Below are 19,506 nucleotides of genomic sequence, written 5' to 3' on the forward strand. Positions count from 1 at the left end.
AAATCATGGGTATATTATAGTTCAACGCATCAATATACTGTCTTTTAGATTTTTGATGAGGTTTTACATATAAGTATATTTAGAACATTTGGAAATTCTTCCTGTAGGCTCTGAATAAATTGCATTTTAATTAAGAGCTCAGATGTGGCCATTTGGAAGAGTGATGGAGACGAGACACTTTGGAACAACACAACTGCATTATCTGGGAACTGGTTGCATCTTTATTTGGTCATATTAGAACACAGACACTCTGGCACTGTGAGAACCATTTTGGCCGCACACATCTCCTCCGGTGTCCTGGCCAGAGCTGGGCTGGCACACCAGATTCCAGGAAGCTCACTGACAGGCCAGGTCACATCCACTCGGAAGGAGCCTGCTCAAGCCCCCAGGTTCTGACGATTTTGGGAATTCTTTCTCAATTGGAGAAGAGCAGTTCACGAAATAGAACATATCAAACTAGTTCCTAGAAAATGTGCAGTAATATTTTGTCTGTGCTCTTAACGAAAATGTTGTATTTGTTAATATACCTTTTCGCTTGTTAAACTTTGAAAAAGAATTCCAGTTTACTGAAAGGTGGTGCTGGCGGTGGTATGAGTAATAGCATTTCACAGTGGAAATTCAGTACCACTAATGAAATATTTATGTCATAAGTGATATGTACTCTGTGTTCAGTGGTCATGTTCTTTTCACTTTTATAGCTGTTGTTGAAGGACTGTTTTATTATGGGTAACTTTTCAAAATATCTTTGACTGACTCCATACAATCCTAAGTTTTAGGATTTGAGTAGTTTCATTCTTTAGTGTTCTTTCTACCCCCTGCCTGCAGCAGTTGGAAATTGCTCTGTACTTACTAGATGTCAAGCAGTTTTCTAAATGCTTTCAAATGTTTTTCACTTGTTTAATCCTCCTAACAACCCTATGAGGTAGGTTTTATTATTCCTCCCATTTTACAGATGAGGGAATTGGGGCCTAGAGAAGTTAATAGCTTGTTCAAAGTCATTTAGCTAATAGGTGTTGGAGTTGGGGTTCAGATCTGGGCAGCTTGACTCCAGCATTTGTGTGCTTAAACACTATGCTCTGCTAAATAATTCTTGCTGACAAGTAAACAAAAACCCAATGCAATAGCTTCAATCTTGTCCGTAAGGTCAGTGTCTGTGTTGAAATGGCTGCACATCAGTAACCTCAGAACCTGTTCACCTTTTTGCACTGGCAGCTCTTTGCTATATTGCTCAATTTGTGACCTAAGATGTCACCTTCTTTTGTAAATTATTACATGAACTATAAATAAATATAAAAATATGTAATGAAAATTGAGACTTTATCAAGAGATTCTCAATTGCAAAAACCATATATTCTTTACTGGTGCTCTGTGACCCCAGGATGGCTGCTAACAAAAGCCTTTCTCTCTTACTATATGTTTAGTTGTAGAATGAAACTTGGAGATCAACAGTTCCGCACCTTCATTTTATAAATGAGGAAACCGAGGTCCATAGAGGTCAGTACCCAAGCCTGCAACAACTAGTTTTGAATTAGAAACAAGATGTAAGCCACCAGGCTTAATGTAGTGAACTTTTCCTTCCATTATAGTTATTGAAAAGTTAAACAGTGCTGTGGGAACCCAGATTAAATATCTAGCATACTTTAACATTTTACTTTATTAAATAATTTAGATCCATTTGAAGCACATATAACTTGTTAATCTAAGTGGTTTCATGATCTCAAACCTCACCTTTTTTTTTTTTTTTCTGGCATTTCAATTATGTCTCTCAGTGCTCCCAGCAGACACATACATTCCCACCTGTAAGTCATGCCAAGTCTTCTAAGTCTTGTGTCTCCCCATAATTACACATCTACATAAATAATGTATAAACTTAATAATGACTTGATTCAAATGATCACATAAATATGGGTGGCTATCAGATTGAAAAAATAAGTTTTCAATGGAAAGATAGTTCCTCTAATAGGCTTGTAGCCCACATATAGTGAATGCATTTTGAAATTGGAAATATCTACGATTGCAAAAGCCAGGAGGTGATCTACACTTACTAATGGAAGTTTATTTTTATGCTGCAAGTCTCTGTTACAATCACTGGGCTTTGCAGTATTTAAAGCGAGCTTTAAATATGTGAATATGAGGAAGTAGCCAAGTCAAAATAGATTGTGTTCCAAAAATTCATTTTTCGGTCATGTGGTATTTTAAATGCAAACAGATAGTGGCTGAATCAATTTTCCTGTAGAAACAGGTTTACATTAGTAAACACATTAGTTTTTACTAATTACGTCAGTTCTTAGTACTGTAGTGAGCTCACCAAAGCTCTGTTAATACAAAATGTGGCCTGTATAGATATCTGTGTTCTGTGAACCTCCTTGGGCTTAGTCTTTTGTAACCTGATAGTGGTTCAAAGTATTTAAAATTTGTGTCTTGCTATTTTATTTTCTTTCTATTGTGAGATGTATCTGGGATGAGGTATAAAATTAATCTAGGTATAATATAGCTAAAATATTGTGTACTATGATAAAAAGTAGTGATGTAACAAATCAGAAGTTATAAATTCAGTAAAATATACTTTTGAAAAAGTCTAGTTTAGTTCATTCTTGTGCCTTTTATTATATTGAATTTGATGAATATCTGATAATTAAAATTTAATAGAAGGAAGAGCAATTTTCAGGTAGGGCTTTCAGATAGAAATGCATATGAATCCGTAATTACATAGCTTCACTACTTTGCTTTACTAACTGATATAAATCTCTTCGTTAATGTTTATATAATTGTTGATGTCCTGACATTGTGTCATCATAAATTAACGATTTATTTTGTTTAATTCTAAATTATGGGCTCCTAAAGAAATTGAATTGATAACTTCTGGAGGACAAAAGTTTTCTTTTAATATTTTTAAAATGTGCATTTAAATTTTTTAACCGAACTTTTAATTATGAGATCATTGTAGATTCACATACAGTTGTAGGAAGTAATACATGAGAGATCTCGTGTACCCTTTACTTGGTTTCCCCAGTGGTAACATCTTGTAAAACTGTAGTACAATATCGCAAGAAGGTAACTGACTCTGATACAGTCCACAGTTTTATATGTATTGGTGTGTGTTTTGTTCTGTGCAGTTTTATCATACGTTGATTCATGTAGCCACACTGAGATCCCCGTCTTGGTCATCGTATAACCACACCTGCCTTACTTCCTACCTCTCTCGTCCCTTACCCCTGCAAACTACCAATCTATTCTTCATCTTTCAAGAATGTTATGTAAATGGAATCATACGGTATCTAACCTTTAGGGATTGCTTTTCTTTTTTTTTTAAATTCAGCCTAATTCCCTTGAGATTCATCCAAGTTGTTTGTATCAATAGATTTATTGCTGGGCAATATGCCATATATATTTAGTACAGGTGTTTGTGTGAACGTATGTTTTCATTTCTCTAGGATAAGGACCCCAGGGTTCAATTGCTGGGTCATATGGTAATTACATGTTTACTTTGATAAGAAACTGTCAAGCTGTTTCCTAGAGTGGCTGTACCTTTTAGCATTCCCTCCAGCAGTGTATTCAAGGGATTCAATTTCTCTTCATCCTTTCAAGCTTTTGGTGTTACCATTATTTTTGTATCATGTGAGATATAAAATCAGGTAAGAATGTTAACCAAATGGATGGCTTAGTGAATTACAGAAATTAATCAAAGTGTAATATAGCCCAAATATATATTCCAGTGAAAAATAGTGATTAAACAAATCAGGAAAATCATAAAATTGAATAAAATACACTTTTTAATGTACCTTAAATGCTGATAATCAATAATTCATACTTGTAATTTTCCTTTGAAAAAAGTAGGTAGGAAGAGGGCAGATGTTGTTATACCCAAGTTTAGAGACTTCAGAGGTTGACAATTTGCATAATACCACTTCAAAATTTTTTACTTTCCTTTTCCTTGATGGGGTGATTAACCCTATCAGCCTTGACATTTTTCAAAAATCTAAGAAATGGAATGAAAAAAGGAAGAGATTTTCTTAATGTGACTGGGCAAAAGTTGGACAACAAAGTGAGGAAGTAGAAAAGGCATTTTGGAGGATTCGTAACTAGCAGGGGGTGGGATGCTGGCCAGAGTGGGATTTGCACATGGCCTTCTAAGAAGGTAGGAGAGATGATAGGGAAGCAACTTTGGATTACTCTATTAGAGTTCATAACGTGAAAAATGCTTGTACTTTAGCTTGTGTGTGTTAGTTCCTTTCTCCATGCAGGCTTATTTTTATTTTCTTTCCCACTTTAAGCCTGTGTATAGCAGTTGCATGATAATGTGGTCAGTTGCATCTTCTTTTAGGGATTGCCCTTGGTGAATGAAAATGCATCTTCTTTTTGAACACTGAGCCCTTACTGAGAACCCGGCAACAAACTAGGGACTTTAAATGTATTAACCCACTAAATCCCTGTAGCAATCCTGCGTAACAAAGTATCCCAAAACTTAACAGTTAGAACAACAAATACATTATTTCATGGTTTCTGAGGGCTAGGAATTCAGAAGTGGCTTAGCTGAGTAGTTTTATCAACTAGCAGGGTCTTTCATGAGGTTGCAGTTGAGACATTTTTCACTGGGACTGCTGCCATCCAAAGGCTTGACCGGGGCTGGAGGATCTGCTTCCAAGATGGTGCCCTGTTGTGAGGATGACTTGGTTCCTCACCATGTGAGCCTCTCCATGGGGTGTCTTCAGTTGTCATCCCATGGCAGCTGGCTTTTCCCTAAGTGATCCAAGAGAGCCTTCCATTGAGGAAGCCACAATCCTTTTTTTTTTTTTAACCTTGTCTCAGAGTCTCACACCTTTGCTTCTGCCCTATTCTGTTCATTAGAATCAAGTCGCTAAGTGAAAAGCATTAAGGGAGAGGGAAATTAAGCTCCAACTCTTGAAAAGGGGAGTAGCAAAGAATCTGTAGACATATTTTTAAACTAACGTAAGTAGGTACCATTTTTTCAGATGAGAAAACTTAGGCATGGAGAGGTTACATGACTTCCCCAAGGTACATAGCTAGTAAGTTACAGTATTGGGATTTGAACCCTGGCAGCCTTGTTCCACACGAATTATTTATTTATTTATTTTAAATTAACTTGAAATGCTTTACTGCCTTGGGTACTTAACCTCTTAAATGCTTTTGGGAAGTCACACTGAGTATTGTTTCTTCATACTCATTCATTCATACTTGGATATCCATAGACTATATGGCACTCTCTTTTATGCCTCATCCCAAGTACTGTGACTCAGTTTTTACATTTACTGATTTAGCGCCCTCTGTAGAAACTTACTGTGAACCTATTGCTAAGTACTGGGATACTTACCACTCTCATAGGGAAGAATTTTCAATTGGAAGGTGAACTGACCTGGCGCCAAAGAATTTTAAGGTGCGTTTGGCTATTTCCATAACAAAATATTAGGAAGTAAACCTTTTTCCACAGCTTTCTAGTTTCCCAATTCTCTCTTCTTCGCTGGTTGTTGGAACTATATATGGTGCATAATTGATGTTTCTTAAGAATTCATTGCAAACTGAAGTTGGTAGTGGGATCAAGTTCCTTAGATGGAGTTTTTCCACTACTAGAATCAAAACCAATAGATGCTGTAGAGCACTGGGCCGTGTTGGAACCATAATCTGCTGAGGTCTTTTTTGTTTTTGATTTTGTTTTTGTTTTTTTTTCAGGTATTTTAGTGACCATGAAGAACTCTGTGTGTGCTATCTGGGGTGGTGTTTTTCCTATGCAGTTTGGGAGGGGTAGAATGATTTTTTTTCTTTGAAAACCTCTGCTTCTTAAAATAGTGAACACCCGAATTATGCAGAAGGAGAAAGGAGGAAAGGTCTTTTTCATATTTGCTGTCTATATTTTATTTCATTGGTCCATAGAACAGTCTGTATTGTGGGAAGCCCAGGTGATCTTCCTGACATTCAACTTTAGAGTATCTATAGGATTAAAACTCTGAGGTCAAGAGCACATTAGGACATAATGCAAACTTCTGTTTATAAAAGATTGGATTAATGTGTACAATTAAAAATCTTCATGTTTTAGCATTATTAGCAGTGTGTTTGAGTGAAGAATAAGATTCCATGGGCTAACCTGGGTTGAAACATAGTAAGTAGCCAAAGGACCTAAAGGAAGCCAGGGTCAGGTGAGAACAGGACCAGAGTTAAAGGTAGAGCGTGCTGCCTTTGTGAGGAACTTCTTGTTGAATTTTAAGGAATTGACAATCATATCTTGTGTCTTATAGCACTTGGTGAATTCCTAATAAAGAAGTTAAGTTCCTGCATGCACACACATCTAGTTTCCTGCCTAGACTAATTCAAGCCCTAAAAAATCCCTGATTTGCCTCTTGTTTTTCACCTCTCTTTGTGTCTGACAGCACTAGAGAAACTTCTTAATAATGAAGTAAAGTACTCACATTTATACCCACATCTTCTTCCTGTTCCTGGACAATTTCAAGCCCTAGGCCTTCTCGATTTGTCTCCTCTTTTTAGATTTATAAGAGACACAAGGGGTGGCCTGGATTGGACTTTGGTCTCAAGAAGTCATATCCCAGTGGGTCATTATGAGGCCATCTGAATATAAGTCAGCATTGGATTGAGCTTGAGACAGGTTCCTCAAAGAATGATGTGCCCCGTGTTAAATCGCTGTCTCTGTTCTCTGTGCGTGTTCTGAGCAATGCGTAGGCTCTGCCTATGAAATTTTGGAGCCTGGTTTTTCCTCTTTCTTCACCTGTGCTCCCAAGAGTCTTCCTCCTTCTACCAGAAAGTTTCGCAATCTCCTTGGCAAAAGGACCCTGGTTGCAATGTATAGACTCTAAAATCAGGGTATAATTTTGGTTATTCTACATATAGAGTCAATCAGTTAAATATCACTAAGGGAAAACACTAGTGGATCCCTCAAAACGTGGGATACATACACTGTGGGTAATTATATGGCTTTTTCCTTTTGAAAGGGAAGAGTAGTTAGCTATTTAAAACTAAAACAAAGCAGGGATTCCATAACAGCAGCATGGCAACACATTCTATCCTATGGTTAGTCAGTCCTTGGTTTCTTTAGTGACCTGGCCTTCTGAACCAAAATATACCTTCCCAGGGCATGTTAAAGGAAGAAGCCTTTGAAGTCAAACAGGTGGCCATTGTTGGGGAGAAAGAATTTTCAGAATTTCAAAATGCTCCATGTTGAAGTAAATGCCATCAAGGACCTGTCAGTTTCTGCTGAGCTGCAACCAGAATAAATGCCTGCCAGACCATTTTACTGGTTGTAGTGTATTCCATTTTCATGGTGGTGAAACATGAATGGAAACCTTTACTAAGGCCACAAAGCCTGACTTTGGAAGTATGTTGACCAGCAGTCCTCAACAGGGCTCAGGCTTGCGATCTGGAATTTCATTTGGTGCTGAGAGAATAAGTAAATAATTGATTCATTTATCGTCAATTTAAATAGTAAAATAGTTTTAACAAGTGTATAAACTTACAAGTAGGGCTTTGCCTCTTCTGTGTCGTGTGGAGGTAGCTCTATAGGATTTGTGCTGCACGGATATGTGGCAGTCCTTTTAACTTCTTTGTCCTTGGAACCAAATGTAGATGACACGGTCTCTCCAAAGAGAGGTGGTGGTGCTTTGGGTGTTAGAGAATCAGTGATCCCTCTCTTCTCGTCTGAGTGGGAAGTAGGGTGGTGTTCTAGTTTGCTAATGCTGCTGGGATGCAAAACACCAGAAATGGACTGGCTTTTATAAAGGGGGTTTATTTGGTTACACAGTTACAGTCTTAAGGCCATAAAGTGTCCATCAGCAAGGGTACCTTCACTGGAGAAAGGCCAGTGGCATCTGGAAAACCTCTGTTAGGTGGGAAGGCATATGCCTCGCGTTTCAAAATGGCTTTCTCCCAGAACGTTCCTCTCTAGACCACAGCTCCTCTTCCAAATGTCACTCTCAGTTGTTTTGGGGATGTTTGTCCTCTCTTAGCTTCTCTGGAGCAAGAGTCTGCTTTCAGCAGCCGTCTTCAAATTGTCTCTCATCTGCAGCTACTCTCTCTGCTTTCTTGTGTTCTTCAAAGTGTCCCTCTTGGCTGTATCAAGATTGCTCCTTCTGTCTGAGCTTATATAGTGCTCTAGTAAACTAATCAAGGCCCATGCTGCATGGGTGGGGTCACACCTCCGTGGAAATTATCCAGTGAAAGATCTCGCCCACAGTTGAGTGATCACATCTCCATGGAAACATGCAATCAGTAGTCTCCAACACAATCAACACCAATACATTTCCTGCCCACACAAGACCACGTCAAAGATAATGGCATTTTGGGGGACATAATACATCCAAACCAGCACAGGTGGCCGCAAAGCAAGAACACGCAGGGTCATCCTGCTCCTAAGGCCTTGTAGCCACCTGTGCCCTTTTTTGGTTAGATTTTTTTTTTAGAGGAAACAGTAACGCCTGGTCAGAATAGAAATGTGAAGCAAGTTATGTGAATATGTATTTCTGCTGGATCAAACTTGTCTCTGTGGAGTAAGCACAGGCAGGAAAATGAGAAGATTTCCAGGGTTTATATTTTCAAAGGAAGGAGATACAGTTGGCTTGTGTTCTTTTTCTGTCTCTCACACACACGAGTATTCTCTCTCTACAAGAAGTAGTTTATACTTAGAAATATTTAAATACCAAAATGCATGAATATATAAAGTGAAAATTCTCTGTAATATCACCTCCCTCCCCACTATTAATATGTTGGTAATTTGGTCTATATTCCCTCCATATATGTTTTTTTTTTTCCTAGAGCATGTACTAACTTATAAAAGCATTAAAAGAATTAAACTAGGACCATGGGAAATTTCTGGTGTTGGTTTTTTCACTTAAAACTCGTGAACCTTGTTCTGTGTCAGTAGATGTGGGTATGTACCTGTTATCATTTTAAATGTGCAAGTTAGTGAATTTGAGCATCTTTTCAAAAATCTTTTTGTGAATCTCTGGGTGTTTACTTTTGTTGAAATTGGACTTATTTATGTATATGTTTAAGTTATCATGAGTTTAAATGAATGATTTTACCAGTAACCATGTTTGCATATATATTGATCATTTTCTCTCTGTTAATGGGTCAGTAGTACTAAATCTTTTTGTGATGTTTTCTGCTTGTCATTTTGGCGCTATCTGTATTTCAATCTTTTTCTATTTTTTTCTCCTGTGATTCTGAATTTTTTTAAAAACTCATTTCTATTTTACCCCTGCTCTAAATTTCTGTCTTTTGAAATGCTAATCTGTTCTGCCTTTTTGCCTTATATGAGTGTCTGTCATTTGTTGCAGTTACTGTATTGATACGCTTGGGATTGAGAAATGTGTTTGCCTCATTCTCTTTGCCATCTGATTACCAGAGCTATTGATAAGCAAACACATTTTGCCCCATGAATACACAATGTTATTCTGTAGGTTTGTGAAATCAATTAATAAGTATTTATAGCAGGTAGACTCCACTGGTGGTTAGGACTGTGCTACATACTACAATAAAGAGCCTTCAAATGTTTTGAAAGATCTTATCTGTTAGTCCACACGTGTGTTTCAGAGAATGGCTACCCCAGAAGAATGTGCTTATGCAAAGCACATTTGAAAGCATCTTTCCAAGTCTGCATTTGTACGTTTAAAACCAAAGGTAGAGGAGAGAAGGCTTACAGAGGAATAGATGAAGATGGACACGCCCCGATGGGTTGTGTCTGTTAGAATGTCTCAAATGAGTGATTATTCACAGTTACTCATGAGTCATTAGAAAATGAGAACTTGCCGTTCCCATTCCCTTGAAATTAAGAGGAACCTCAAAAGTCAGCTAAGTAAGTAACTAGTGATGATTTTAAGTCCTTTAACAAACAGCTAAAACAGACAGAAATGCCCACAACCTTGGGACCCTGCTATTTACCAGACATAGCACAGGCTGAAAAGGGTGTGTGATTATTCTCTCTTGTGTACTGAAATTGTCATTTGTCTCTTGGTTTTTATTTTCATGCCTACAAAATAAAGATGTGTTCTTCATTAAAGAGAGGGCTTTCCCATTTCAAGGCTTGCTTTAGACAGTGCTATCCACAGAGGCTCAAGACTGGCTCAGTGCCTTATCTTTACAGAATTGGAGTTCGTGAACTCAAAGGCAGCCATGAGGTGTGGCTTGTGTTTCCTGGCTGAAGCTGGCAATGCCATTTAAGAGCACGTGGCCTCTCAGGAATGTTAGATAATGGCTGAGCCAAGGAGGCTCCTGCTTGTACTGTCCAGCACAGAATGCCTTCGCTAGCATTTATTGGGGGCAAAAATGACGGAGGTACAGCCACAGAATCCATTAGTGTCCCTTTGGGATGGAGCTGTCAGCGGCTTCATCTCTTGGACTGCTATGAAGCATGTTGTGTCCTTGACAGAGAAATGTGTTTCCCCATGTGTCTGATAAAGTAAACATCTGTGGATGCGTAGGGCCAGGCATGTCTGTGTCCGTAGATGCTGCTGGTTCATGAAGGGCTGCTCTGGGTAATGGTTTGACCTGTTGCAGACTTGCTGTGTCGTCATTCATTTGTTCTTTTGGGGGCACGGTTTTTCATGAGTATTTGATTATGGATTTGCATACATCTTTAATTTTCATCACACCATTTGGGATCTGATTGATTACTTCATCAATGAGCTGAGTTTTCTGTTATCACAGAAGATTGTTTTCATATTGTGTTCCCTTCTCTGACAGTAAGCTCTCTGCAGACAAGGTTCTTATCTTGTCTTTGTGATTTTCATAGATTTAGCAAAAGCCACAGCCAGTAAAACCCAGAAGGACTTTGCTATTTAATGGCTCAGATAAATAGTATAGTGAGGAATAGAGAAACTAAAATGTCTTCAAATGTCCTTGTGGTTCCAATACCCAGTTACCATGGAAATGCATGAATTGGATATTGAGGGAGAGTTGTTTTTTTCCATTCATTATCCATGATTTTTTTAAACTTTTTATTTTGAAATACTTTCAGACTCACAGGACAGTTAAAGAACGATACAAACCCCGTACAAAATACCCCTATCCCCCACGTATCTAGATCCACCAATTTTAACGTCATGCCAGATCTGCCAGATCTTCTCCAACTCTCCATGAAACTGTCAGTCCATCTGTCTGTCTGCCTGCCTGCCTGCTTATCTATCCATCCATCCATCCATCCATTTTCTGAACACTTGAGTGTAGTTGTATATACATCATTCTATTTGAACATTTAATACTACTATGTACATTTCCTAAGGACCAGGATATTCACTTATGTAACTATTAACCTTTAGTGCGGTTATCAAGTTCAAGAAATTTAATGTTGATATAAAGCTTACAGTCTTTATTCCCATTTTTTCATATATTCCCATAACATCCTTTTGAGACTTTTCTCTTTCCTTGTTGGATCCCATGCAGGATCACATACTACATTTAATTATCATTGTCTCTTTAGTAGCTCTTTATTTCTTCCTTACTTCCCTTCGTCCCCCTTCCTTCCTTCCTTGCCGGCCTGCCTGCCTGCCTTCCTCCCTCCCCTCCTCTTGCCTCCCCTCCCCTTTCTTCCTCCCTCCCTTCTTTCTTTCCTTTGAATAAATATACAAAAAAAGCTTTCCCATCTTAACCACTTCCAGGCACACCATTCAGTAGGATTAATCAGTCACAATATCTCAGTACCCTTACCACCTTCAATAAATAAAACTTCCCAATCTCCCCCAAACAGAAACCCTCACACATTATATATTAATTCCCCATTCCCCCTGGCCCTTGCCCCTGACTACTTGTATTCTTAATTTCTGTCTCTCTGAGCTTGCATATTCTCTGATATTTTCTTTGTAGTTATTATAGGATTTAAATTTAACATCCAAAATCTGTAGCAATCTCATTTGCTTTGATACCAGCTGAACTTCAATAGTATACACTTTTATGTAGTTTTTTTCCCCAGAGATTGCATGTTTATACACTAAGTCCCAAACCACTGATTTATCATTACATTTCATGCATCTTCCTTTTCAATACTGTAGGAGGTAAAAAGTGGAGTTACAAACAAAAAATACAACAGTACTGGCATTTGTATCTACCCATGTTATTATCCTTTCTGGAGATCTTTTCTCCTTCATGCGGATTCGATCTATTTTCTAGTGTCCTTTCCTATAGCATCTCTCATATGGCCGGTCTAGTGGTGACGAACTCCCTCAGCGTTTGTTTATCTGTGAGATGTTAGGCCTTCCCTCATTTTTTTTTTTTTTTAATCTTCATTTTATTGAGATATATTCACATACCACGCAGTCATACAAAACAAATCGTACTTTTGATTGTTTACAGTACCATTACATAGTGGTACATTCATCACCCAAATCAATCCCTGACACCTTCATTAGCACATACACAAAAATAACAAGAATAATAATTAGAGTGAAAAAGAGCAATTGAAGTAAAAAAGAACACTGGGTACCTTTGTCTGTTTGTTTCCTTCCCCTATTTTTCTACTCATCCATCCATAAACTAGACAAAGGGGAGTGTGGTCCTTATGGCTTTCCCAATCCCATTGTCACCCCTCGTAAGCTACATTTTTATACAACTGTCTTCGAGATTCATGGGTTCTGGGTTGTAGTTTGATAGTTTCAGGTATCCACCACCAGCTACCCCAATTCTTTAGAACCTAAAAAGGGTTGTCTAAAGTGTGCATAAGAGTGCCCTCCAGAGTGACCTCTCGGCTCCTTTTGGAATCTCTCTGCCACTGAAGCTTATTTCATTTCCTTTCACATCCCCCTTTTGGTCAAGAAGATGTTCTCCGTCCCACGATGCCAGGTCTACATTCCTCCCCGGGAGTCATATTCCACGTTGCCAGGGAGATTCACTCCCCTGGGTGTCTGATCCCACGTAGGGGGGAGGGCAATGATTTCACCTTTCAAGTTGGCTTAGCTAGAGAGACAGGGCCACATCTGAGCAACAAAGAGGCATTCGGGAGGAGGCTCTTAGGCACAACCTTAGGGAGGCCTAGCCTCTCCTTTGCAGCAACCGTCTTCCCAAGGGTAAAACCTGTGGTAGAGGGCTCAACCCATCAAACCACCAGTCCCCTATGTCTGTGGTCATGTTAGCAACCATGGAGGTGGGGTAGGCGAATACCCCTGCATTCTCCACAGGCTCCTCAAGGGGGCACTACATCTTTTTTTTTTCCTTGTTTTTCTTTCTTTTTTTTTTTTTTTTTAACTTTCCCTTCTTTTTTAAATCAACTGTATGAAAAAAAAGTTAAAAAGAAAACAAACACACAATAAAAGAACATTTCAAAGAGACCATAACAAGGGAGTAAGAAAAAGACAACTAACCTAAGATAACTGCTTAACTTCCAACATGTTCCTACTTCACCCCAAGAAAGTTACATAATATAGCAACATTTCTGTGAACTTGTTCCTACTATATCCATCAGAAATTAACAGACCATAGTCATTCCTGGGCATCCCCAGAACGTTAAATAGCTTATCTGTTCTTGGATTATTGTTCCCCCTTCCTTAATTGCTCTCTATTGCTAGTTCCCCTACATTCTGCATTATAAACCATTTGTTTTACATTTTTCAAAGTTCACATTAGTGGTAACATATAATGTTTCTCTTTCTGTGCCTGGCTTATTTTGCTCAGCATTATGTCTTCAAGGTTCATCCATGTTGTCATTTGTTTCACGAGACCGTTCCTTCTTACTGCCGCGTAGTATTCCATCGTGTGTATATACCACATTTTATTTATCCACTCATCTGTTGAAGGACGTTTGGGTTGTTTCCATCTCTTGGCAATTGTGAATAATGCTGCTATGAACATTGGCTTCACTGGAGAAAGGCCATTGGCTTCCAGAAAACCTCTGTTAGCTGGGAAGGCACGTGGGAAGGCATCTGCTTGCTCCTGGGTTGCATTTCAAGGTAGGCATTCTCCAAAATGTCAGCTTTCAATGGCCGTCTTCAAAATGTATCTCTCAGCTGCAGCTGCATCTGGGCCTGTGTGGCTCTTTTTAAAGTACTCTAGCAAGTCAATCAAGACCCACCCTGAATGGGTGGTACCACACTCCAAGGAAATTATCTAATCACAGTTGTTACCTACAGTTGGGTGGGTCACATCTCCATGGAAACAACTTAATCTAATATTCCAACCTAATCAACACTAAAATGTCTGCCAACACAAGATGGCATTGAAGAACATGGAGTTATGGGGGACATAATACATCCAAACCGGTACACATGGCAGTGCGTACCCTGGCCTGTCCTGGCCTCTTGGTTCTCTTCTGCGTTCTGTTGAATTTCAGCTTCTTGCTGGTCATGGTATTCTCCCTCTGTCTATCTGAATTTTGTTCCTCTTATGAAGGACTCCAGTAGTAGGATTTTGGGCCACATTTTAACTGAAGTAACCTCAGCAGAAAGTCCTACTTACAATGGGATCACATCCACAGGAATGGATTAAGTTTAAGAATATGTTTTTGTGGGGTACATGCCGCTCCAAACCACCACAGTTTCCTAGGTTAACTCCCCAAATCCTAACTCTTACTTGTTGAATGGCTAAACTGCACTGCTGGACAAATGGTACCCCAACATTTAAAACGTATGTTGTGCTTATTGTATTACTGCCAAGAAAATCTCTGTAATACAGTCAGCACCTGACTCGGCATCAGGCAAATAACATGCAGTCAAGAAAAGCTAAATAAATGGGAGCTGGAATTTCTTCCATGCCCAGGTTGTCCTGGCTGGAGTAGCCAGAGTTGAATAGATGTGTCCACTTCCTGGGCAATGGTAAGAGGGTTGTGGATGGCTGGGAAGGCACAGTGGGTAGCAGGATTTCTACATGGTGTATGTTTTTGGCAGTTGTCAGGAATTCAGCCTTAGCAACCTTGATTTGATAAAGAAAGTTCTTGGGAAAGAGTCTTTATCACTGGCAAAGATGGCTTGCAAGATAAGTAGCATAGTGCTCTGAAAGTGGGAATGAAGCTCCTCTAATGAAAGGAGAATAATAAATTGGGCATTCAGAGGACATAAAATCCAAACATTTATGACCCTAATAACAAAGCTTTAAAATACGTGAAGCAAAACTGCAAGGAGAATTAGACAAATATACAATTATAGTCAAATTTCAATACCCTTCCATCAGTAATTAAAAAAGAGTAGGGTTGATATAACATCAGGAAAGATATAGAAGACTTGAACTACAACAAGTCTCTATCACCATAAAAGGATTCAAGTCCTACAAAGATATATTCTTTGACCGCAGTGAAATTAAATTCAAAATCACCAACATAGAAATATCTGGAAAATTCCCCCCAATACTTAGAAACTAAGTAACACATGTCTAAATAACACATAATCAAAGAAGAAATCAAAAGGGAAATTAGAAAGTATTTTGTACTGAATGAAAATGAAAACAAAATATACTAAAATTTGTGGAATGTCACTAAAGATGGTACTTGTTGGGAAATTTATAGCACCATATTAGAGAAAGAATGGTCTCAAATCAGTGACCTCAGATTCTTCCTTAGAAACTCAAAAAAAATTAAAAAAAAGCAAACTCAAAGTAAACAGAAGAAAGAAAATAATAAAAATGTGGATAGAAAACAGAAAAACAGCAGAGAAAACTGATAAAACCAAAGCTTTTTCTTTGCAAAAGTCAGTAGAATTGTTAAACCTCTAGCCAGGGTAGGTGATCAGGAAAAAAGAGAGAAAACAAAAATTAAATTATGAACAACTTTATGCCAATGAATTTGACAGCTCAGATGAAATGGACAAATTCCCTTAAAAACACAAACTACCAAAGCTCACTGTAGAAGAAATTGATAACCTGAATAGCCTGTATCTATTAGAGAAATTGAATTGTAGTTAAAATTTTTTGTATCAAAGATACTCCATGCCCAGGTGGCTTCCCTGGCAAAGTCTACCAAACATTTAAAGAAAGAATAATACAAACTGTTGACAAAACTCTTCCAAAGCATTGAAGAGAAGAGTATACTTCCCAACTCATTCTATGAGGCTAGCATTACCCTTATTCGAAAAACAGAGACTACAACAAAAGAAAACTATGGACTGATATTCTTTATGAAAATAGATGTAAAAATTCTAAACAAAATTTTAGCAAATCACATTTTTGATACAAGAATGTATCAGAATATATCATGACCAAGTGGGGTTTATCCCAGAAATGCAAGGTTGGATTAATATTTCAAAATTAATGAACGAAATTCACCATATTAAAAAGCTAAATAAATACGAGCCATATAATCCTTTCATTAGATGCAGAAAAAACATTTTACAGAGCCCAACATCTATTTCTAATAAACTCTAAGCGAACTAGGAAGTGAAGGGAATTTCTGTGACCTGATAAGGATCATCTGCACAAAACCTATTCACCACATTCTTGGTGGTGAAAGACGGAAAGTTTTGTTTTCCCTCTTAAAACTGGCAAAGATGTCCATTCTCAGAAGTTCCATTCAGCCTGTACATTAGTTCCTAACAAGTGTAATCAGATGAGAAAAATAAATAAAATGAAATATTTGAAACGAATAAGGCAATACTATCTGTTCACAGGCAACATGGTCATCTAAGTAGAAAATCTGATGGAAACTGCCAAAAAGGAATTAGAACTAACTTTTAGTGTTTAGCATGTTTGTAGGATACAAGGTCAAGATACAGAAATCAATTTTATTTCCATATACTAATGACATATTTAGAAATTGAAATTAAAGAATAACTACCATTTACATTAGCATCAAAATATGAACTACTTAAGGATAAATCTGATAAAAGCTGTGCAAGATCTGTACACTGAAGACTGAAATATTGGTGATAGAAATTAAAGAGCTAGGTAAATGGAGAGAAACACCTTGTTCATGGGTCAAATTACTCAATATTGTTACGATCTTAGGTTCTTCCTAAAGCGATTCATAGATACAATCCCAATTAAAATCCCCCAGGCTGTTTTGTAGAAACTGAGAAGCTGATTCTGATATTCATATGGGAATGCACAGGATCAAGAATAGCCAAAACAACTTTGAAAAGAAAGAAGGAAATTGTAAGTCTGATGTTATCTGTTATCTATACATTCAGTAAAGCTACCTTAACAAGACATTGTGGTATTGGTTTTGAGATAGACAAATAGATCAATGGAACAGAATAGAGTCCAGAAACAGACCCTCATACATAGTAACAACCGATTTTTTTTTCCCATGCTGAATTTTATTTTGAAATAAATTCAGACTTACAGGAACAGTTGCAAAAACAATACAAACCCCATACACAGAACTTCAGCATACCCCAACCCCCCTCCACCAATACCCCAGATCCACCAACTTTAACATCCTGTCACTCTACCATTTCTTTTCTTTCCCTCCCTCCCTCCCTATCTGTCATCTGTCATCTATTGTTCTGTCTTCTGCACATATGAGAGCAAGCTGCACACATCCTGACAACCGATTTTTAACAAAAGCAATTCAGTGCATAAAGGACTGCCTTCAACAAATAGGGATGGGACCACTGGATATCAATATACCAAAAAAAAAAAAAAAAAGGAACTTGGATCCATTGCTAACACCATATACCAAAATTAACTCAAATACTGCCTGCCCGATTTTTCTGTAAACCTACAACTTCTGTAATAAAGAAAAAAAAGAGAATATCTGAAGACCTTACAGAGAGAGGAAGGTAGATGAACCAATCCTAAATTGTAAGATCTTAAAAAAATAATAGAGTAAGAGGACTAGAGAAGTCATCTCTAGTTGAATGATTGGGGTTGAATGATTTTACAGAGCGGCTTAGCTGGAACTTGATATCATAAGCAGCTTTTAACAAAAAAGCTCTTGGTGATTGTATGGTACTAACTAGATTACTGAACTGTAAGTTGAAACCAAGTTGTAGTGGGAAGTCAACGTGAGGTAGCTTACTTGAAACCTATGAATGACAGGTGGCACAATTTTAAAATCTCTTGTACAAAGTAACTGCATGGTAGCAAGGACTAGCAGTTCTGAAACCCTTTCTTTTTTAGTGTCCTCATTTACCTTGCACACTAGTATTTTTAACAGGCCATACATTAAAAATATTTACTGGAAAAAAAAAGCTGCTTAAAAGGAACTTACAAACTAAGATTGTTCTCTGTATTTGTGTGTAGTAGTGTCTGGAAGCTTAGTTATATGCACAAATGCTGGGAGCTACTTGTTTTTATAAAGAATGTAGGAGCAAGATTTGGGGAAGAGCCTCCAGTTCTGGAGGAAAGGCGCATCTACAGCATTGGATTCAGTGTTGCCGGGGAAGACCACGTTTTAGGAGATGATGGCCTTTTAGTTTGTAATTTCCCTTTAAACAAGAAGAGATGACTCACATTTTCTGTATGCATTTCAATGAAGGTACTATATTACTGTTTTAAAAATTGTGGAGATAATAATGGGTTTGTCTTTTGTTATCTGGTCCTTGTTTAATTTGTTTAAGGGTTTTTGTATACAAAAGTTTACATTTTTATGTACATTTTTCTTTTGTAAAAACCTATGTAATGTGTTTCAAAACACTGTGATTTTTCTTACTTTCCTTTGGCTGTATTAATAAATCTTGATGTGAAATAGAAATAAAATAAATGAATAAATTAAACAACAGAAAGAAAGAAAAAAGCAAAAAACAAAAATTGAACCAAATGGATCATGGACCTAAATGTAAAGCCTAACTCTAAGACTTGTAAGAAAATAGGAGAAAATCTTTCTTTGTATTAGACTTTGTATTAGGCAAAAATTTCTTAGATATGACACCAAAAGCATGCCCACGAAATAAAAAATGGTTTTTAAAATTTTAAACCTTCTGTTCTTTGAAAGACACTGTTAGGCAAATGAAAACACAAGCCACAGATTTGGGGAAAAGATTTTCAAAGCATATGAAAAGACGCTGAACATTATTAGTCATTGGGGAAATGCAACTTAAAAACACAACAAGATGCCACTGCATACCTATTAGAATGGCCAAAATGTGAAAGACTGATCATACCATGTGTTAGTGTGGATGTGAAGGGACTGAAACTCCTCTTAGGCGCTGCTGGCGGGACTGTAAATTGGTACAGCCGCTTTGAAAAAGTTTGACAGTTTCCTAAAAACCTTAACAAAACCTCATCTACCATATGATCTGGTCGTTCCCCAGCTAGTGTATTTATCCAAGAAAAAAGTATACATCCATACCAGGACTTGTACATTGAATGTTCATATCTGTTTTATTTGTAAAAACCCCAAACTGAAACAACCCTAACGTTCATCCGCAGGTGAATTGATGAACAAACTGTGTCCCTCCAACAGCATACAACTCAGAAATAAAAAGAAATAGCCTGTTAAAGTATGCTGTGCCCTTACCAAAAGTAGTCCCTAGGTCCCTACCTGAGATTCTATAAAAGATTCACTCACTAAGATTTATCTCTCAGAAACTTAAATCCACCAGTCCTAAAACCCAGAGGCAACTGCCTCTTTAAGAACAACAATCAGGTGCAGCCCCCTTCCCGTACTGTCAACACCCCCTTTCAATATGA

The 19,506-nt window shown here is 37.7% G+C and overlaps 1 protein-coding gene across 5 annotated transcripts in view; it reads left to right on the plus strand.

The window, feature by feature from the left end:
* The window catches only part of RBPMS (RNA binding protein, mRNA processing factor), a 168,292-nt gene that overhangs the window by 53,891 nt on the left and 94,895 nt on the right, over positions 1 to 19,506 (plus strand). Inside the window, exon 1 of one of the 5 annotated variants that reach the window (XM_037831292.1) lies at positions 1,456 to 1,494. The exons of the other annotated variants lie outside the window; for them this stretch is intronic. Within the exon in view, the coding sequence (XP_037687220.1) occupies positions 1,471 to 1,494 (24 nt within the window). The 5' untranslated portion in view covers positions 1,456 to 1,470. Of the gene's footprint in view, positions 1 to 1,455; positions 1,495 to 19,506 lie in introns of those variants that run through there. 5 annotated transcript variants of the gene reach the window in all.

This window comes from Choloepus didactylus, chromosome 3 (genome assembly GCF_015220235.1).
Source record: "Choloepus didactylus isolate mChoDid1 chromosome 3, mChoDid1.pri, whole genome shotgun sequence".
NCBI classification, from domain to species: Eukaryota; Metazoa; Chordata; class Mammalia; order Pilosa; family Megalonychidae; genus Choloepus; species Choloepus didactylus.